We start from the raw sequence: 22963 nt of genomic DNA on the forward strand, positions 1-22963 counted from the left end.
GGCTGTAACATGGCATGGAGCAGGCTCAGGCATGGCTGTAACATGGCATGGAGCAGACTGAGGCATTGCTGTGACATGGCATGGAGCAGGCTGAGGCATTGCTGTGACATGGCATGGAGCAGACTCAGGATCCGTAGCAAAATATAGCGCTAGCTCAGCGACCATAACGAGGAACTCGGGCTCGGCGGCCATGACGTGGGATGCCGGCTCGGTGGCCATGACATGGGACGCCGGCTTGGCATCCGCCTCCCACAGTGAACGTAGAACCAGTAATCTGCAGGGCAAGGTCAATATACTGAGCCAGGCTGAGGGAACTGCGATCGCCAGGCATCAAAATGGAGATTGGCTCACTCAATCCAAAATGGAAACAGTCTTTGTGGGCGACCTCATTAAAGTCCACCTGGCAGGCCAGATCGCAGAAGTCCTCTACATAATCCTCCAGGGGACGACTCCTCTGACGTGGGCGAAGAAGCCAAACTGCTGGGTTCATTATGGGCAGTCAGGTATTCTGTAAAGAGTGGCTGCTGGCAATGACGAAGACGATGACGATGAAATGAAGAACCCAAGTGCAGATTTATTTACAAACGTGATATCCAGAAACATGAATGAAACATGAACTTGACTTTGCATAAACTTGACTTAACATGAACACGTTACCAAACACAGTACCTTACAAACAACAATGGAAAACATGAGGGCTTAAATACTTGGACATGGCAGAACCTAAACCAATGAACAAACAGAACTCTAAACAAGATAATCAAACAATGAACCAATGAAAACAAGACACATGAACATGGAGGGAAAACAGTACATCACATGACCAGGAACACATGACATGAAACAGGAACTAAACTTTTCAAAATAAAAGACATGAAAAACATGAATCAACAAAATACACATGACAGGCGAGTTCATGAGAAAAGTACAATGTATTTTCTGTGAACTAATCGTTCTTTTGAGTCAGATCTTTTCAATGAGTGGTTGATCCAGTTCACAAAACCAATCTGAATGATTTGTTCACTGATTCACGGTTCTCGAGTTCAACGTAATGATCGGTTACAGCTCACATGAAACTATTGTATGGCTTCAAAAGACTTATAAATAGTGCTTTTATGATTTTTCTTTTTCATCCTTGAAGATTGAAAGCCTCAGTCCCCATTAATTAATTGCATGGATAAGGGATTACTGACTAATACAACACTGGTAGCACACGTACATCACTTATTTTATCATCTATAAGACGTATGTCAATAAGTATGTCTCGGATGTCAACAAGACATTCAGCAAATGTCTTTGAGATGTTTATGATTTGGAATGTTTGTAAATCTGATCTTTTTAGGATGTTTAGCAGATGTTAAATTAGATAGTGATGCTTTCCATATATAAAATAAAATAAAATCTAAAATAGACATCTCGAAGATGTACGTGTACTATCTGGGAATTGTTTGACAAATGACTCTTATAATGTTTCATGGAAGAAAGGAATTCATGAGGGTGAAAAAGGGACAGCATTTAAATTTTGGGGTGAACTCCTCTATGAACACATTTACATTTAGTCAGCAAATTGCATATAACTTATTGCTAGGGGTTTGATATGTTCTTGTACTTAGAAACAAATGATATCAGCAGCTCAACGTCTGCCTAGTATGCTGGTTCCAGTCACATTACCCAAAGGTCAAGGGTTGATTCACTGCAAGGGTTGATTCACTCGTTACCATTGTGCCCTTCATCAAGATTCTTAACCTACAGGGGTACCAAACCTGTAATTAGTTAACTGTATGTCACTTTAGACAAATGTGTCTGCTAAACCGAATTAAAATCTAATTGATCTGAGGTTGCTCTATTATAGCTCAGGAGACTTAATGGAGATCTCAGTTATACTTCATTTATCAACTTTGTCCCAAATGTTTCACCTAAAATTCTTTAAGATGTATAAAAATGGACACAAATTAGGATTTGTGGATAGCATAACTCTGATCATTTGGATGAATCTGATGAAACGTTTCAGTGTAGATCTCTGACTTCTGATCACAGATTTTGGTATCTTGGCAATTCAGAGCACAAATTGAAACAGCTGAGAATGCTAAAAGAGACATTTGTGAGATTACTAAAGTCTTTTTTCTCAGGGGAAACATCTGAGAAGCAGGAGACTTTGAATTCATGGTTGTCTATGAGAAACAAGATCTCATCTGTGATTTTTCTTTCCTATGGGAAATTATGGCTAACTAACTAAATATATAACATAAAGTGCATTATTATGATGATTATTATAAATAATGATTGTTAGATTATCAAACATATTCAAGTATTATTAAAGTGCTCAGGCTAATGAACTTACTCTGTTGTAGATGGATTTGCTGTTGGGTTAAGGGAAGTGACATTTCATAGCTGTGAATTGAGAATGTGATCCCATTAACATGCAGTGTGGCCCAACCTTCAGACATGCACACAGGCACCATGAATTTGCTGTCATTTCAGTTTTTAAAATGTGTGGCGTGTATACAATTATATATTCCCTGTTTGAACATAAAAGTAGGGCAATGTAGGTCACTCCCTATGGTTATGTTTATCTTATTTGTTGTTTCACTGCTTTCGCTTGTTATTCTATTACTTTTGTTATTCTATATTTTATTTGTGGGTTTTTTATTTTGTCTTGTTGGTCTTTTTCTAAAGAAACCTTGAGTTCAAGAAAGGTAAATATAAGTATATCATTATTAAAACATTGGATATACTGGCTTTGTGAACACTACTATATAGGCCATCTGGAAACAGGTTTCAGCCCATCCCTGTTTTCTAGATATGTACAGTAAATTGAGTGTGGTGTGTATGACACAGAACAGAGCAATAAACCACAAAAGACTGTCAGTCAGACTTGATCCACTGAATAAGACGGATTAGATCATCGGCTATGGGAACATCCACTCCCGGATAACAGATCTGCCCTGAAATCTGAAGACATACCTGTAAAACAGACACCTGGAATATGTACAATAAATCAAAACACTGAGAGAATTTCCTTCTATATGGCGATGTCTCAAATCATTTTCTCGTTATTTAACTTATAATTAGTGCTGCACTATGTAAGATTTTTTGTTTAAAAATGAACAAAATGCCATTACTGATTGAGAACTTAAACAGTCAGTTTTTTTTTACACTCGATTTACTACAGTAAGCCTATAAAAATTATTTGTATTTTGAACTGTTGGGTCGGATTTGCCGCGAAATCGCTGGTTTATGTCGTCCATCCTTACATCATTACGTTATGTCCATAAACACAGAAAAGAAGTACCGGCTGTCTTGTGTTCCGGCTGGAGAAACTACGCTGATCAGTTCAGTCTGTCACATTCACAGAGTTCAGGACAGCATCACTGCAGTCTGGATGGATGCTTATCTGTTATCTGTTTGGCAAAGTTGTTTACCTGCTATAATGCTTGGAAATGTTGTCTGGTAGGGTTGTTGAAGCTTATATTGGTTGTCATGCTCATATGAATAGAACATTACTTGTGTGTTAACAGGATGTATCTATGTTTATCATATGACTTCTGAAATTAACTTCATGTAATTGTTATTTTGCATATTATTTTCATGTTTAATAATGTATATTTTATCCCCATCATTACTGAATCCTCGTTTTATGTTTTTAGTTTATGGTGTTATTGTGTGCAGTGCATAGACATACTATTATAGTATTACGGTTCACTTGTATTATCAATTGAGGCTGTGCAATATAATACAAAGTACAATACAAACATTATTAGTAGATAAAACACTTGAAAAATCATGTTAAAATAAACTGGTACTGATTGAGGTGATTGAGTCCCCTGTTCTCTATGTGCTTTAAGTGCAAAATTTGTTCATTCAAAATATGTTTTTTATCCTCATCAAAGCAAGTAATACTTCAGTTTTTAATGGTTAATCATATAACATAATATCAACATAAAAATAGCACGTTATGACTCCAGCTCTGAATATCTCCCAGTCATGATCACACACAGGCGAAGTCCAGGTAATCATGAGATTAATCCGCCAGAAGAGCAGTGCCGAAACATGACTGACGTAATGTGTTCTTCCGCAAATTGCTTGAAATTTTAATTTTCAACCACAGATATCACTAAAGAGCACAAAGTTATGTAGAGCAGCTTTAAATACCTATAAGAATTTAATGTGATTATGGTAAAAAAAAAAAATGTTTGATATCTAAATGAGCACTAATTAGATTTAAATTGACTGATTCAGTGTGTTATTTCTAATTCTTTGATTGAAAAAGGGTGGCTAAAAGAAATGCAAGTTGAGTTACAAATAAGGATGATTAAAATAAAAGGGTCACTTTTTGCTTGGTGTGATAATGACTGCAGTATTGGGGGTAGTGAATCTTTAGCTGGGTTTCCATCCACATATTTTTATGCGCATATTGGGATATCGCATAAAAACTGCTGGATGGAAACACCAGGATGTGAATAAAAAACTAACAGGTAAGACGGCCGCGGCTGCTCCCCTGGCGGATGGGAGCAGCGAGAACTCCGCAACAGCTCATCCCTCCTCCCTCCTGGGTTTCGGCACCACTTTAACAGGTAAAGGTTGAGCAAGGAGGAGGCAGGAACCAGCTGAACAGTCAATGTAAAGTTTAATGGTAAAACTTATCTTAAAACAACATAAAACAAACACACACACATGCAGCACGGCCGCGTGCATCTCTCTCTTTCAAACTGGCATCTCCCTTTATATCGCTCTCCCGCTGATCATCTGATTCCTCGCTGGCCATGCACCCTCAAGGCCTGGACACGCCCTCCTCCTTGTCACAAAAACGTATACGCTCGCTTGAGGTGGATACATTTGTCATTCAATAAGAAAAATGTGCATAAACTATGATGGAAACACATTAACCGAATAAACTCTTATTGAATTTATTAGGAATACAAGATGAGCATTAAACAGTCATGTGACTGAATACATAACTGGACTAAGCAGCGGACCAATCATCACATCTGAAATATTGTTCTGGTCATCCTGAAATAAAGGTGTCTAGAAAATCCAAAGCCTGCAAAGAGTTTGCAGAGCAAATATGTCAAATACAAACTTGAACTGTGCCTAAGAGCAGGTTTATTGACACTTTTGAAAAATATATAATAGATCCGCACGGCAAAGACATAAGAAATGAGGAATGCACACACATGGTGCTCCCAGAACTGTGTGACGCACTGTCGCTTTCAGACATGAGACAAAGTGCTCTACAGTGTTTTTTTCTGTGTGCTCTAAACCATGAGTATATTATTAATAAAAGAGTTACAGCGGCTTCAATTTTCCCGGAAGTGACGATTTTGTTCTTTTGAACACAAGGGATGGACAAGCAGCTTTATTCACACATTGTATTTGCAATATTGTGGTTTTTCACTTAAATAAAATTTGCAACTTGGATGGAAACCTAGCTTTTGTTATGAAAAATATCAAAGTGTACACATAAAAACACAATTTATTGAAAGTATGATATATAAGTTCTTAGGAAAAGTGTCAGTTCCCTGATTTTCACACATTTCAAAATTCTCGGTAGTGGAAATAACCCTAAATAGAACATTTCTGAAAAATACAACATTTCAATACTTAAAAATTTTGAAAAAATCATTTAAGAGATGCAATAAAAGAACGAACCCATAATCATCATAATTCTTCTTCATAAGATGCCTTTGTAGTGGTCATATAATGTTCATGTAGTGTTCTTATCTTCTAGCTAATGCAGTATCAACATCAGCAGCAAAGGCAAATGTTGTTAGTTCTTTGTTCTTCTTTTTGAATTAAAGTTTTTATTGTGAAGAAGTAATCAAAAAATCTTCATCAATAATTAAAATGAGTATACTTCTCAAAGTAAGATTGTCTAACAACAGTCTTTTGCTCAGTTACAATTAACTCATTTTAAATTCATTGCATTTCAGTACAAGTAAAACCTCTTGTTGTCTTCACATAACACTTAACCCTGGGTTATAAACCACTCCCCAGAATTGAGGTGTCAAAGGTATAACATGTGAATTACTAACCCAGGGAAAAGTATGAACACTGCACTGTAAAATCTAATTAGTTGACCTTACTTGGATTTTTTTTTTTAGCCAATCGGTTTGCATGCTTATTCTAAGTAAACATACTTATTTGGCTCAAGCATAGTGAACTTAATTATTTAATCACAGTTTACTATTTACAAGTAAACTTAACACATCTGTGATTAAAGTGTTGTTGTTTTTATTTAATTATTTAAACTGAGTTATAGCACATCTTATACAGTATAAGGGTGATGAGTGGAGATTCAAGCAGCAGTTGGTAATTATAGCCGGTCAAGATGGCGCCGCGGATCACAGCCTTGGTGTGGAGCTCTCCAATTCATTTGTTGTTTTTGTTTGTTTCTCCTGTGTTTAGTATTTTTTTCAAATCAATTTGACCAGGGACGAACTGCTGATCATTCGGCAGCACATACTAGACAATCTTTTCCCAGTTTTTGACTATTTGGATGTTTTGCTGGACATTTTAGTCAGAGGTGCAGCTGTGTTGTTCAAGCATGCTATGAGACACAAGCAAGGGAAGCGAGCCGGCGAGGTGGTAAAGATCCGTCAGAGTTTGAAAAGTCCTTGTGTATACAGGTGAGAAGATGTAGTTCGTCCATTTTGTTAGGAAGAGAGCGGAGATTTTTTAGATGAATACTTGGCAGCGCTGTTCGAAAGCCACGCTGACGGATCTTGGACATTGGTGCTGCAATTACACACCGTAAACTGGACTTAAAATTCCTCAATGCCGACCTGCTGTTTACAAACACACCAGCGGAGCCCTTTGTCTGGGCTGCCCAGCCATGGAAAGGCAAAAGGAAAAGGGGAAACAGAGCCAGCGTTCTCATCAGAGTAAGACGTCGTGCAAATCGATCCCCGCTACCCACTATTCTACTGGCAAATGTTCAGTCTCTGGACAACAAGCTCTGCGAGCTGAGAGCGCGGATCTCTTTCCAATGAGAGATGAGGGACTGCTGCATTATCTGCCTAACAGAAACTTGGATGTCTGCGGAGATTCCAGACTCAGCCATTGAACCCGCGGGGTTCTCCATGCACCGAGCGGTCAGAGCGAAAGACCTCTCAGGTAAAAGCAGAGGTGGTGGTGTATGTTTTATGATCAACAAATCCTGGTGTGATCAGAGGAATGTACATTCTAACAAGTCTTTCTGCTCTCCGGATCTGGAATTTCTCATGCTTCTGTGTCGGCCATTCTGGCTACTGAGGGAATTCACAGCGGTCATTATCACTACTGTGTACATCCCGCCACAAGCCAACACAGACCAGGCACTCAAGGAACTCTACGGGATTATAAGCAAGCAGGAAACCGCGCACCCTGAGGCCGCGTTCATTGTGACCGGGGACTTTAATAAAGCCAGTTTCAAATCAGTCACACCAAAATACCACCAACACATTAGTTTTAACAAACGAGAGGACCGGGTTTTGGACCATTGCTACTCTCCCTTCCGGGATGGCTAAATCCCTCCCCCGCCCACCATTTGGCAAATCGGACCACTCTTCTATTCTGCTTCTGCTCGCTTACAGGCAGAAACTGAAACAAGAAGCACCCACCCTCAGAATGATTCAGTTCTGGTCGGACCAATCAGATTCTATGCTACAAGACTGTTTTGATCACGCAGACTGGGAGATGTTCCGGACCTCCTCTAATGACGACATCGAGCTTTATGCTGATAGCGTAACGTGTTTCATCAGAAAGTGCGTAGAGGACGTCGTTCCGACCAAAACAATACGGATCTATCTGAACCAGAAACCTTGGATTAATAGCGATGTTCGCGCGGCACTTAAAGTGCGGACCTCCACTTTTAATACCGGGAACGCGGAGGAGCATAAACAAGCCAGTTATGCCCTCCGAATCAGAACAGCAAAATGTCAGTACAGGAACAAGATTGAAGGACAGTTCAACACCACCAACTCTAGAAGCATGTGACAGGGAATTAATATCATCACAGTGAATAAAAATTCCACTGTGAACACCGCTGCCTCTCTCCCGGATGAGCTAAATACTTTTTATGCTCGTTTCGAGGGAAATAACACCGCCCTCGCGGAGAGAGCTCTCGCAGCTGAAGCTACAGAGGTTAGTTCACTCTTCGTCTCTGTAGCAGATGTAACCCGATCCTTCCGATGGGTGAATATCCACAAAGCCGCGGGTCCAGACGGCATTCCGGGCCACGTCATCAGAGCGTGCATGAACCAACTGGCTGGTGTTTTTATGGACATTTTCAACCTTTCCCTCTCTTTATCTGTAGTCCCCACATGCTTTAAAACGTCCACCATTGTGCCTGTTCCAAAGCAATCCAAAATCACTTGCTTAAATGACTGGCGTCCTGTTGCTCTGACCCCCATCATCAGCAAATGCTTTGAGAGACTAATCAGAGATTACATCTGCTCTGTGCTGCTTCCATCACTGGACCCATTGCAGTTTGCTTACCGCAACAACCGCTCCATTGCATCTACAATACACACTGCTCTCTCCCACCTGGAAAAAAAGAACACTTATGTAAAAATGCTGTTTGTAGACTACAGCTCAGCATTCAACACCATAGTGCCCTCCAAGCTTGATGAGAAACTCTGGGCTCTGGGCTTAAACAGCTCGCTGTGCAGCTGGATCCTGAACTTCCTGTCAAGCAGATGCCAGATGGTTAGAATAGGCAGCAACATCTCCTCATCACTGACCCTCAATACTGGAGCCCCGCAGGGCTGTTTTCTCAGCCCACTCCTGTATTCCCTGTACACACATGACTGTGTGGCAACACACAGCTCCAATGCCATCATTAAGTTTGCTGATGATACGATGGTGGTAGGTCTGATCACTGACAATGATGAAACAGCCTACAGAGAGGAGGTGCACACTCTGACACACTGGTGTCAGGAGCACAACCTCTCCCTCAATGTCAGTAAGACAAAGGAGCTTGTGGTGATCTTCAGGAGAAGAGATAGAGAACACAGCCCCATCACCATCAATGGAGCACCAGTGGAGAGAGTCAGCAGCTTCAAGTTCCTGGGTGTCCACATCACTGAGGAACTCACATCCACATCGAAGCCGTTGTGAAGAAGGCTCATCAGCGCCTCTTCTTCCTGAGATGGCTGAGGAAGTTTGGAATGAACCCACACATCCTCACACGGTTCTACACCAGCACTGTAGAGAGCATCCTGACTGGCTGCATCTCCGCCTGGTATAGCAATAGCACCGCCCACAACCGCAAAGCCCTGCAAAGGGTGGTACGAACTGCCAGACACATCATCGGAGGTGAGCTTCCCTCCCTCCAGAACATATATACCAGGCGGTGTGTGAAAAAAGCTCGGAGGATCATCAGAGACTCCAGCCACCCGGGCCATGGGCAGCATCATGACCCGCACCAGCCGACTACATGACAGCTTCTTCCCCCAAGCAATCAAACTTTTGAACTCTTGATCTCCCACGATCAATTCATCAGCACTGCACTTTATTACTCTATCTCACACCGGACTGTCATAAATTATATTATTATTATTATATTATATTCTCTCTTAACAACACACTGACAACTTACTATAAACCAACAGCCTGAATGTCAATACAGTACAGTACAACCTACTGTACATTTTATATATACTATATATACTTTTTTATTGTATAATGTGTATTCTATATTGTGTGTATTGTATACTGTGCATTGAAGGTTATTATTTGTATATTGTGTTATGTGTAATTATGTGTATATTGGATTTTAAATTGTGTTGTGTTAATCTGATTTTTATTGTAAATTGGTATATGTCTCATCACTGTCATGACTATGTTGCTCGGAACTGCACCCAAGAATTTCACATACTATTGCACTTGTGTATATGGTTGTGTGATAATAAAAGTGATTTGATTTGATTTGATTTGATTGCGGAGTTAATGTGGAAAACGAGGCGGTGGAACATGCTTTTACAACAATTAAAGTTGGTGTACAGATGTAACAACGTTAAAGAAGATGTGCTGCGCTCTTTATCAACTGTAAGCCTTTCTACTCGCCTCAGGAGTTTTCCTCATTTATTCTGGTGAGTATATATATTCCTCCACAAGCGTGTGTGAGCGGAGCGCTGCAACAGCTGGCTGATCAGATCACAGACACGGAACAACAATACCCGGACTCACTTATTATTATTCTCGGCAATTTTAACAGTGCCAATTTCACCTGTGAACTGCCAAAATACAGACAGCACATTACATGCCCCACCAGAGACACAAATATACTGGATCACTGCTACACAACATTAAAGGATGCATATAACTCTGTCCCTAGAGGAGCTTTGGGACTCTCTGATCACTCTCTGGTTCATCTTCTTCCGACCTACAGGCAGAAACTTAAATCAGCTACAAGTCTGCTTTGACTGCACTTGACTTTGACTGATTTTAAAAGCCCCCACCCTACACCCGCTCTGACCTTCACTTCACACAAACATCATCACCTCCTGCAACCACCCTCCTCCCCCCTCCTGCTACTCAGCCTGCACTTAAGATTTGTGAAGAGAATGTGTGCTGGGTATACCTAAAATAAAAGACAAGGAAAGCACAGGGCCCAGATGATGTTTCACCCACTTGTCTAAAATCCTGTGCTGACCAGCTGGCCCCATTTTCACACAGCTCTTCAACACACATCATTGGAACACTGTGAAGTTCCCTGCTGCTTCAAACGCTCCACCATTGCATACAGTCCATTTATACTACCAAATTCTTATGAATGTGCTGTCTTTTTTTATATCACTGGTGCTTGACAGGGAATGGACTATATAATAGGATGCAGATAACTGGAGAAGAACCTCCAAATTAAATTGCATTTGACCCAGCCTATCTGTGCATTGTGTGGGCGATTTCGCCAAACCCACTTGCACCTAGACTTAGTGCATACTTGCATGAAAATACCAAAACTTCATGGCCATGCCCACTGACTATGCACTTATGATTTAAAGCATTACGCTGCGCTTAACATTAGTGCTCTTAAAATAGGGCCCAACATTTTGTTTAGCTAAATTAAATTATTTTATTTGATATTGCACTAAAGCCAAAAGTAATTAGAAATAAATATGATCTGTAACATTTTTATTTTGTATTAAGACAGCTTATATATTTTTTTTATCCACAATTCAAGTAATGTTGGATTGTAAAACCTAAAAAGAAACATTCTGAATTAATTTGAAATGTATTTGTCTTTTGAAAGCAGAATAAAACAGTAATCTGTCTGCACTGCTTTCAATTGTTTTTCTATGTAAACATTCACTAGATGGAAGTCTGTGACCACTGCACCATGTCCTGTTTTTTTTTTCCAGCATCTCACACAGCAGCACCGTATTTTATATGTGCTGTGTCAGGTTAAAAGAACAGCAACTTTTAAAAACACATCTCAAGACACCTATGTTCAGTTCTATTCCTTGCGCTGAATCTAACTTTTTAAAGCGCAAAAAAGTGCTCAGTCTGAACTGCCCCTAATACTATCAAATTTGATAAATGTTACATTTTTTACTTTTTATTTCCACTTAAATTTTCCACGAACCTCCAAACACCCCTTACAGCCCCTGGATCCCAGTTTGAAAATCACTGTTCTAGAATTCTTTTTTTTAGAGCTGTCAGAATTAGCGTTAATCGCATGAGATTAATTTAAAAAAGTGTAACGTGTTAATTATTCTTAATCGCGATTAACTCATTTACTGTTAATACAATATAAACCAGCATAAACACTTGTTGTGAGGGCGGAACCTTTGTAATGTGTCCACCTGGAGTCATTACACTGACACACACACACACCACAATAGCGCTGCACTGTCAGTGATAAAATGATGGAGAATGGAGCTCTTAGCACTATTATTTGATGTACAAAACAAGCTCAGATGGGACTTGTGATAGAAATCAAGTATTTTCAGTGCATTTTAATTACCACTGAAGCACACCAAGTCTTAACTATCACTCCACTTTTCCCCTGGAGTTCAAAGCGGCGCTTGACGATGGTGTTGATGCTTTTTGATGCGAATCATGAACGCAGCTTCAGGATTGCTGTAGGAAAGTGGATAGCCACAGTCTACTGTGAATACTGGCAGAATAATATTGTGGAGGATGAGAGTTTAAAGAGGCCCTTATTATGCTTTTTGGGATTTTACCTTTCCTTTAGTGTGTAAAATAGCTCTTTGTGCACGTAAAAGGTCTGCAAAGTTACAAAGCCCAAAGTCCACGCAAAAGGGAGTTATACTCTCCCACAGAAAACACTGCTCAAGAACTTCAAGAAACGGCTGGATTGTAGTCTAGCCATTTCTTCATAAAGTATCTACATCAGTATGTAACACATTTGCATAATGCCTGCCTAAGAGCTACTTTGGCCCACCCTCAAACAAAGATAGTTATAGCAGAGGCAAGGATGAGTTGGGTTAGTGTTGTCGCCATGTCGAGAAGATGCTGTTTTCTTCACTGTGAAAGCAAAAAGTTTGTTTGGACTTCCAAAGGCAGACGAATTGAAGAATCAGTGGTTAAAATTGATTTTAATTATTTAGCAGTACAACCACAACCAATGCCGGATTTTCAAGATGGTTACTCCTGAAAGATGGTACAGTTCACACTTTGTTGGGACAATCTGGTGCTTCAGTATCACAACCTGTAAATATGCTTGATTATTTGTGGATTTATCTGCTACCGAAAGTTCAAATGCAGAGTTTTGTGTTTTAGCTACGGTGTACATCCAGTGCACAGCTGTAGGCCTCTGCTAACCTGTTAGCTAATGTTATTGTATTGAAATAGATTTGCTAATCAGCTGCGGGCCCACTTTTACCTACAATGTGTAGAATTATGCAGCTTGTTTGTCGTTCTTACTATCATAAATAGTGATCAAGTGTGGAGATGGATTTATTTTTACAAACGGTAATTTTACATCTGCAATCCATGGTAGTGCTTGGCTAACTTGCTATGTAATGTTATTGTTTTGGTAAGGGTTTACTATTCAGCTGTGAACTGGCTTTTACCTAAAACTGTGTAACAAATTGGTCAATATCAAGAGTCTTATATAATAATATAATTACAAGCTGTAATGTTAAGGCCACTATCCACGGTAGTCCACGGCTAACTTGCTCACTAACCGGGAGTAAGCCTCTGTTCTCCATTCATATCTCGGGTGAAAAAATTTCAGCTACACCCATTCCAGCAAAAGATGATTAACTGAGATGCACTACGTGTCTTTTACTTGAAGCTTTGTTAGGTTCACAATAATCAACAGTGTACTTGTAAGAAAGCTATTAAATTAAAACTTACCACTGTGAAACGTCCTGCTCAAGTTGTGCTTGCGAAGGTGGTTCAGGTTGATCAGTTTGTTCTTCCAAACTTTCATTATTGGACTCGGGCTAGAGCTGGTATGGCAATAACCGACGCCACTGTTCCCATAGTTACAATAGTGTTTACAACTGTTAAGGAAGCCTGAAACTCAGGCTGTGTCTCATTTGGAAGGCTGCGTCCTTTGGAGGTCGCATTTCTCGGCCACATACGTCAGTCTCGTTTCATAAAAGCGAGTAGGACACTTTGAATGCAGCCTTCGAATGAGACCTTCTTTCACAGGAATTCGGAGGATGCATGAGGTGTATCCTTCGTGGGCACTCACAACCCACAATTCTTTGCTTCAACGGAAATGTCTAAAAAAAAGAAATAACGCCAATTTGCCCGTAAATATGATGTTCAAATGCAAGTAATGTTAAGTACCTCAGTAGATGGGTGTAGAGTATATAATATGCATTATTATATTAATATATAATTAAAATAAAGTATTAGACTAAAAGTACACCTGTAAAATCTACTTTCTTTTCTCTTTACATCTTTATAACTCTCCTAAAATTTACCTCATACATTCCCATCTAAAGGGACTTTGTTACCATCACACTCGAAGCGCTTGCGCTTGTTAAAGAGTTGCGTGCTGTCATAGCAACTGTGTTAAGTTCCGTTTCCGTTTGTCCTACGAAGGCCATCTCGTTTAAATGAGATTTGTTTAAAGGAGGACGCTTGGTATACTGCAGCCTTCAAGGCTACCTAGCACACAGCTTTCGAAATGAGACACAGCCTCAGTTATGTTAAAGGCCGTTACATTTCCGACACACACTCTATGCGGTTGACCAATCAAAACAGACTAGGCCAGCTGACCAATCGGAGCAGACTGGGCTTTTCGGAAAGGGGGGCTTTAAAGAGACAGGACCTTAATCAGAGCGTTTGAGCCAGAGGATGAAAATAGGCTTAGCAGAAATGTACATTATGAGAAAAATAATGTGTTTCTGAGCATTAAAGCATGTAAACCTATTCTAGCAGACCCCCAAAATAAAATCATGAACCTGTAAATTAGAATAATATGGGCTCTTTAAGAGATTTAATGCCCATTGCAATGAATACTAAACCTATGGGGACTAAAGCCATCTTTAGACAGCAAAGGTGGAACAGAAGCAGCATCTGAAGTGGAAATTAGATGTATTTTCACAGAGCAGGAATAAATGCTTTTACTCAACAGTTGCAAATGCATAAATAATGTCATGAGGTGATTATTATAAATGTAAAATTATGAATATAGAAATATGAAATTAATGAAAATATGAATGAATACTCAACCCATGGGGACTAATTCTTTCAATTAGTCAACCTCCCAATTAGACTTTGGGAAACATTTAATTTTATTTGAATAGGTGATATTTCTATCTTTATATTGTGGAAAGCTTTGTTTGGAAAATGTTAATAAATCATTATATTGTTACATATTGTTTTGTTTTCTTTCCTAAGATGGAAATAAATGCATTTTGACAGGTGTATATATGGTGTCAAATTTCAGCATTTTCAAAATCTGCGATTAACTTAAAAAAAAAAAAAAGTGATTAATCGTGATTACAAATTTTAATCGACTGCCCTAAAAAATGTTTTTATCAACAGCAAAATTAGATGTGCAAATTACACAATGCAATCACTTCTTTAAATAAATATTTTATTTTCAATGAAAATAAATACATTTCCTTAAGATATAATTAACAACATTTAAAAAAGAATTTGTGGGAGCAATGCGACAGTAAATAACAGCAAACAGTTTGGAAGAGAACATACAATCTCACTTGTGTCCATACAAACCTGCAGTTGACATTCTTAACTGATCTTTAGGGATGTTGTGTGATTACCATAAACAGATTGGCAAAAAACCCAAGTGATATTAAGTTCAAATGTTCACACATTCCCTCCCTTTAACAAACAAAAACAAACAAAGGAAAAAGAACATTTCTGAGAATTGGATTGGATCTCTGAGAATGGAAAAATTCCAAAATCATTCAATCAATTCAAAATCCACATATCATTCCATGTTTCCTAGAGGCTGTTTACTCTATAATTAGTCAAGCATGGTGAATTACAGAACAATGACATTGGGGAAGACATTGCAGTAATTACAGATATAAGAAATACAACTAACTAGATCAATATCAGAAATGATTCCCCATTCATTAAGTATCAAAGCCCTGAACAATCAGCACAATTTGAGCTGCAAAACACAGGATATGACCTATCTGATTCTCTGTCTTTCCCTGTTTGTGATTTTTTCATTCAGTGGGTAATGTTCAAGCCGTGCACGCAGCAATTACCCTGGGGTGGGTAGAGCCAAGAGTGTTGAGCCCGACTCGGGTGGAACAGATTAACCTACGACTGTACACTGTGCTATTTCCATACCAACCCAACCCCCACAGAGTACTCAACTGAACACAACCACCAACATAACACCACATGAAGTTCTCAATGTCCTCTACACTCAGCAGGGCAGTCGTTCCCAAACTCTTCACTACACCCTACGCAATATCAGGCAAATGAACATGCCCATTTTGTCAGGCCATCTGAGATGAAGGACCATGCTGACCTCAATTAAAATGAGGGTTGTAAGTGTAATTTCAATCTAATCATATTAAAAAGCTGCAGTGTTAGGGCAGTGTAGAGGCTAAATTCATTTTGTGCTAGCTCAAACACATATCGAGACATCGGTGCAATGGTTAGTGGTTGTTTCAAACAATAGCTGAACAATTGACATTCAGATTAATTTACACAAAAATGGATATGCTTATTTTTAAAGTTTAATTCTGTATGCAATATGTGGCTTAATGGAGGTTGTGGTCCACATTTTGTACCCTATATGAAAAAATACTACAGATGGGAAGAAGCCATATTTTCCCTCTATACATCATACAAAAAGTAGTTTCTAGTTCCTCGTTCCATGGCACCAGGTATGAATGTCTACAGTGAATAATTAGCAGTACTGTGTAAAAAAAAACTAAGGCAGTTCTACAGTTCAAACTCATCAGCAGGGAATACAGGCTCAGCGATTAGCAATGGAGTCTACAAAACTTTCCGCTATTTTCCAGGCAACACGGAAATATTCCTGTAAGTACCAAGACACATCCTATAGTGAATTTAAGACACTATAAGTTAGGGGGCGTTCACACAGAACACGTTCTTGTGTTCCATCTGTGCTATTTTTATTTGTTGGTCCATGTACACATGCATCAGATGGACATCTTTGGCTGTTGTATCGTATCTTGCTGTTTTTTTTTTTTTTTTTTCAGCGTCTTACACTACAAGCATTGCATTTTTGTGTGTCGAGTTAAAAATACATCTGGAGACATCATCTGCGATACATCTGCGTTCTGTTCCATTCCGTTGTCCTTCGTCTGACTTATTTCATTGTGAATCAGCAACAGAAGGTTGCTGAACCACTGCCCCAGTACCCAAATCAGGAAATGTTGTTGAACGTATTGGCACGTCTGTGCTCCAGTTTCTGGGTAAAATGTCCACAGAAGGATGGCAAAAGTGTTTTTAGTTGTAAATTATGTCAACAGGAATGCATATTTTACTAACCATGTGCCCTAACCCAACCCCCCACCCTAAACCTAACCATCTGTGGAGTAAAAGACTGAATCTTAGAGGGAGAATGCAACCTCTGAATCACACTCCTCATTGATTATCTGAACGTGATTACTTCCTGGCTTCACGTCTGGACCAGAACCTGTGTCTCTGAGGTGCATCTGAGATGGCGCATGTCAGTAACTCTGCAGAATGGGATCGATGTCAGGATACTGAAAAGCAGCATGCCTACTTCCTATGTGATCATATTGGCTCCATCTAGCTGTTTTGAATGCAAGAGTGCATCCTGTGTGAATGACCCCTTATTCTGTTAGAAGTAGCAGAAATAAGTGTGTTGAATGTGACAGTATAATTTTTACGATAGATTCTGAATCGTTTTAGACAGAAAATTAACAGTGTAACACCGTGTCAAAAGAATGTTTCATACCCAACCCTTACCACCTCACCATTTCAAATACCATAAAGAACTACTGGAAAATCAACTTCACTAGTTTTGAAGTACCAGCCTTCAATACCCACATTCAAATAAATTCTTTTCTTGGGGTTAGTTTGAGAAAGGCAGGTTTCTCCATCACCACAGATCACGTCTGTTTTTTGTTTTTTTGGTAGGCATCATACATAAATACATTTCTAATGCTTTTGATTCTAGTCGCCCCTGAGGAGGCAAAGCATTTCCTGCATTGTTCCAAGCAGACTTCTTTTTTCCACCATGTGAAGTTACATTCAACTATGGGGCAGTTGGTCAACATCAACCGAGCAGGACCAATGGGACAAGATAAGGCCTGCTCACCAAAGCCACACTTCAACTGGCCAATCACAGTGGCCAGTTCTTAAAAAAGTGAAGACCATCCAGAAGTTCTGACCATATTTTAACCCAACCATTCTTCAAAAGCAAACAGATCAAGTCAGTGTGCACTACAATATGCATAGCACAACTTCACAGATACACAGAGTAACGTAAAACCTTTGAGCTTTTCTTGTGTTGTCCCAGAGTTTTATTGGTGACCAGGCCTGAAGGACCAGAAGTTGAACCTCTGATTGTCCTCTCAGCAACTGACAGTACTTGGCTGCTGCTTGCACACAAAGTCTGAGATAAAGTCAAACTCATTTTGTCCGAGGAAGAGCTCAGGAAGCTCTTGAACCCGGTCCAACCCGAGCTCCAGCACAAGAGACGTCAGAACCTCCTCATCGATCAAGTCCATGTCCATGACGTTTAGGCCCAATGCTGGGCCACCCATCCCCATCTGCATGCCCGCCAACTGAGCAGGACTCATTCTGTGCTGGACCCCATTTCCCATTTGATGCCCATTGACTGGCCCGTGTGGGTACCCGTGGTACTGAGTATTGAGTTTCTGTAGATGCATGCTCGCCATAAGCTGTTGAGATGCTGTAAGGCCTCCACCACCCATATACTGCTGTGGGTGCTGGTTTTGCGGATGCATATGATGGTGCTGTGCTTGAGGTTGATTTGGACCTCCATACATCATATTGGCCTGCTGCATTTGGTGGGGGTGACCACCACCCATCTGGCCATTGACCTGACCATTCATGACACCATTCATCGCATTCCTCTGCCTCATGGCTGCTTCCATGGAGTTTTGGGGGCCCCTGCCGTAGTGCATAAGCTGCCCATTGGGTAGCATCCGCATGCCGGGGTGGGGTCCATGTGGAGAGGGGCCAGTCATTCCCATGCGATACCCATGCAGGCCTCCGCCAGCGGAGCCATGGGTCATAGGCATCATCAGGTGTTCAGCCATTGCTTCTTACCTGCAGAAATATGAGAGGAATGTTAGCAATGAGGAGCAAATATTCAAGCAACCACCCAGTATCAGATGACAGACACTTTCAGTTTCTCAAAAGCCAATTATAAGGAAAACAATCACAGTAGAAATTTTTTTTCTCTAGCAATATCAAATATTTTGAACATTTTTGGTCTAAGAGACCAGTCTCACATGCTTGCAACTAGGGCTGGGTAAAATATAGATTTTCAGATTAATCGCGATGTTCATTTCAATCATCCTCATATCGATATCTTAAAATCCCAAGATCAACCTTTTACTCTACGTGAAACAACCTGAAATGCGAGTAATCACTTACATATATGACCACATTTTGTGCTATAAGACTAAATATGTATGTGATGAGCCTAGGGTTGCACGGTTTGCCGTACTAACGAAGTACCGCGATACAAATGATTTTAAAATTGTACGATATCATCTTGTTGCTAATTTTGGTACCATATTACAGTACGCTGTCATTAGCAAAATTATTTTAGATGTGACCGTTTTGAGATGAAATCAATGAAAAAAAAAAACTCTGGATATGGCCAAGTGTGATCATTAAACAGCAGAAGGATGTAATTTAATTAAATAATATATAGTCAAATGCGCTGCACGCTACAGAATGAGCAAGAGGTGCCGCTCTGCTCTGTCATATGATTCCCACAAACACACACTCACACAAACGCAACACACACTGCTGGTGCTTAATTTTCATGCAGTTTGTTTAGAGTATAAATGGCTGTTAACACTTAAATGAACTCCTCCGGTGCAGCTCGGAGATTTCAGCTCGAGAGTTGTGACGGGAGTATCCCAGCATTGATGGGAAGCTTAATATGGAAAAACTCAAAGGTCTGTCAAAATAAAAGTCCCACTAATATGAAAGTTCTATGCAAATGGATGCGTGAAATTGAAGACAGAAAAATATAATTACTGTATAAAACTGTAATATTCAAAAAGTAGCAATAATACTCATAATAACATTTATGTAATATGAAATGGTGGTATTATTATTATTATTATTATTATTTGTAAGAAATATCACAAACGCAAGCAGCCTTGTGCCACAGGTAATCAGATTTTTTTTTTCATTAATGTTTTCATTAATACTGTGAAGCTCTATTGTGCAGCATTTTATTTTAAAATTGCAAGTTTTTGTAAAATAATAATAATTATTATATTTTTATTTGATTAGAACTGTATGTATCAATTTGATTAAACACTATTTGATCATAACATTTAATTAAAACATTTCACATGGAATCCAGAAAAATGTAAATGGAAAACACATAATTTGAATCTGTCAGACTTTATGTAGTTCTTTTAATCAAGTCACTTTCTGTATATTTTCATTAAAAAAAATCTGAGGCTTTTTAATTTTTGATTATAGTATCAAGATAGTATCGACACCGAGGTACCAGGGCTGTTATCGTACCGAAGCCAACATTCTGGTATCGGAGCAACCCTAGATGAGCCACTGGCTGGTAAAAGTTCAGAATTCACTCGCCAGTGATTGAGTAGTAAAGTGGTGAAGTTCATCACCAAGATCCTTTCACTGCGTGTTGAGGGTAAAAGTTTGGTTTGACTCGTTCTTTGTATAGTGTGTACAAAGATGAGATCCATTTGACATTGAATAATGTCTCTTTTAATACACTTTCTATTATTCATAGTCAGTTGTTGATAAAAAAAAAAAAAAAACCCAAATAAACAACAACAACATTTAATTATAATCATACATAGCACAGATGCGGTAAAGATTTGACTTCACTCTTGTTAATGTGCGCTCAACCAGAACACCTCTTGAGACAGTATTCTTAAAGAGACAGTACCGTTTTAGCACTTGTTCTACATATCAATGTTAATACTTGCATATAGTACAAATTATGCATGTGAAAAATAAACATGTAAAATATATATATATATATATATACACAATACATGCAATATAAAATATGCAATTTGAAGACATATTTATTAATAGAACACACTGAATTTGTACATTTTGTTCATTAACAAAAAGCTAAAATATGACCCAAAGGATGAAAACTAATGATAAAAATAAATGTACCAAGTTAGGTCTCCTGTATAATTATCAGCATTAGCTGTGAAAGAACTTCTTTCATTTGTAAGCAAAATTGACATTATAACTGAATCATATCCAAATGAGTTGGACTTCAATCGAATCGAGAGTTTGTTCATTGAATCAGGAAATCTGTATCAATACCCAGCTCTACTTGCAAGCCTGCAAAAAAACATAACTTTCTTACTCACTATTTTTGTCTTGGTTTCCAGTAAAACTATCTAAACATCCTTAAAACAAGATACATTTACTTGATTTACTTAAGTTTCTTTCTAAGTCATGTTTTCAAAGGAATATAAAAAATTTGAGTGAGGTTTATGATTAAAATGAGAAAAAAACAAACAAAAAAAAAACATGTTTTCCATTTTTTACTGGAAAACAAGACATACATACTAACTAAGAAAATGATTTTGTGCAGTGTAATCAATTACAATTGAAATAATCAGCCCATGTTAAACATGTGCTTTGACAAAGTAGCTAAAACATTTTTGGCTGAAAAACTAAGACAAAGTAAAGGCTTTTGCAGAAGAAATATTGCAGATAGGCGCATCAAGAAGCCTCCAGGAGAACCAAAACAATAACAGCCATAGAGGGGGACAAAGTACTCCGCAAACAAAGCCAACCTACTGCCAGATACATGTTAGCAGGAGATAATGACAAAAGACAAGACAGATGCAGTAATTATGACAGGGCAGTTTTAGAAAGGGTATATTTTATTTTAACCTAGATTGAAAACTGCAATGTAACTGTAATGGAGCTTGAATCTACAGACATGATCTTTTCATTTTTATCACTAGAGAAAATAAATCTTTAACAACATTTTGAGATAAAATATCAAAGATAAAGATATTTTATTACCTTTTAAGTCTTTGTCTTTCTTTATTTTGTATTCAAAACCTCCATCCAATTCTTTATAAGTAAATGTCCTGTCTTGCACTGCTGTATCTTATCTATTGAATCAGTTTCTCCAGGAGCGGATCATAGTGATAGATTACAAACATATATTGTGGAAGTGTGCACTTCTAAATCATAATCTCGGATTTCTAAATCATAATCTGGGATAGGTGTAAACGATAACAGGACAATGTTTTCTGGGGTCTTTAGGAGCCTCACCTCTCTCTCTCACACACACACACACACTGTGTCTGTCTACATAAAAACAAAGAATTTGTCCTCTCGTCAACTAAATTAAAGTCAGGCTGTCTTGAAATGAAACACAGAGACTTTTGAGCTCCCCTGTTAGACCACAGAGAAGTTTCATTAAACATCGGACTACTAAATTTACTGTGTATTTGTTTGTTTTTTTAAAGCATCTCTTACACATGAGCTAGTACACTCCATATTCCAAACATTCAAAGAAACACAGAAAATTAAACTGCTGAGTAAATAATAAGTAAAATACTTTAGTTACATATTATCAATAATATACAGGCATGCATACTGTTTTTAATTGAATTAAATTGCATACAAGTGAACTAAGTGACATATTTTAAGAACAATTACACATAACAAGAACACTCAAACTCTTCCACCAGGTGTCCAACAATACAATGAATGAAATATCTGTTATATTACATGCTGGTTTCATAGATAACACTTACAACTCAACAAAGGTCCAACCAACACAGAAAAATCTCATTGTCACAGTGATCTCTTTATATTAAACACTTACCGTTAAATAGATCGTGTTCTTGTAAAGATGCTCTTTTGTCCTGTGTGTCTCTTTTAAAGCAGGAGCATGTATATCCAATGCCTCTCTGCTGCTGAGCGCTTTTAGTGTCAGTGAAAGGATTACACACATACATAAAGACAGAGAGCCAGTGAGAGGGGCGGAGCTACAGTAAACCCCGCCTGTCCCCTGTTGTGACTGGCTCTTGCTCTAATCAGCAACGTCACTGTCAAATTACTCACATGGTCTTTATTTTTTATAAGCACTAAAAACACTTCTCTGAAGTAACACAACTCAACAACTCTAGAGTGCAGGCTGTTGTCTAACAAATGTCTTTCATTTCTTGAAGGAACTTATTGGAGCAAGGCTCTACAAAAGGAAACAGGCATTTCATTTAAATTTTCTTTTAACCATAACTTTTAAATTTCCTTCTGGTACTCTGATCGTTTTTCGACCCATTTCGATGCGCAGGATATGAATTATAGATATCAACAATTCACTTTGCCCTAGTTAAAATTACAATTC

At 38.7% G+C, this 22963-nt stretch overlaps 1 protein-coding gene across 1 annotated transcript; it reads right to left on the reverse strand.

The window, feature by feature from the left end:
• Window positions 1-14982: 14982 nt before the first annotated feature.
• LOC127425719 (cbp/p300-interacting transactivator 3-like) lies at window positions 14983-22562 on the reverse strand. The gene is made up of 2 exons (XM_051671983.1): window positions 22442-22562; window positions 14983-18678 (listed from the first exon to the last, which is right to left on the reverse strand). Exon 2 carries the CDS (start codon window positions 18666-18668, stop codon window positions 17958-17960), a length of 711 nt encoding a protein of 236 aa, XP_051527943.1. The 5' UTR covers window positions 18669-18678; window positions 22442-22562; the 3' UTR covers window positions 14983-17957.
• Window positions 22563-22963: the final 401 nt, after the last annotated feature.

The sequence above is a fragment of the Myxocyprinus asiaticus genome, chromosome 34, assembly GCF_019703515.2.
Source record: "Myxocyprinus asiaticus isolate MX2 ecotype Aquarium Trade chromosome 34, UBuf_Myxa_2, whole genome shotgun sequence".
NCBI lineage: Eukaryota > Metazoa > Chordata > Actinopteri > Cypriniformes > Catostomidae > Myxocyprinus > Myxocyprinus asiaticus.

What these genes read in the sequence shown, in the direction of transcription:
- LOC127425719 (XM_051671983.1), bottom strand. Translation starts at nt 18,668, where the DNA reads ATGGCTGAACACCTGATGATGCCTATGACCCATGGCTCCGCTGGCGGA.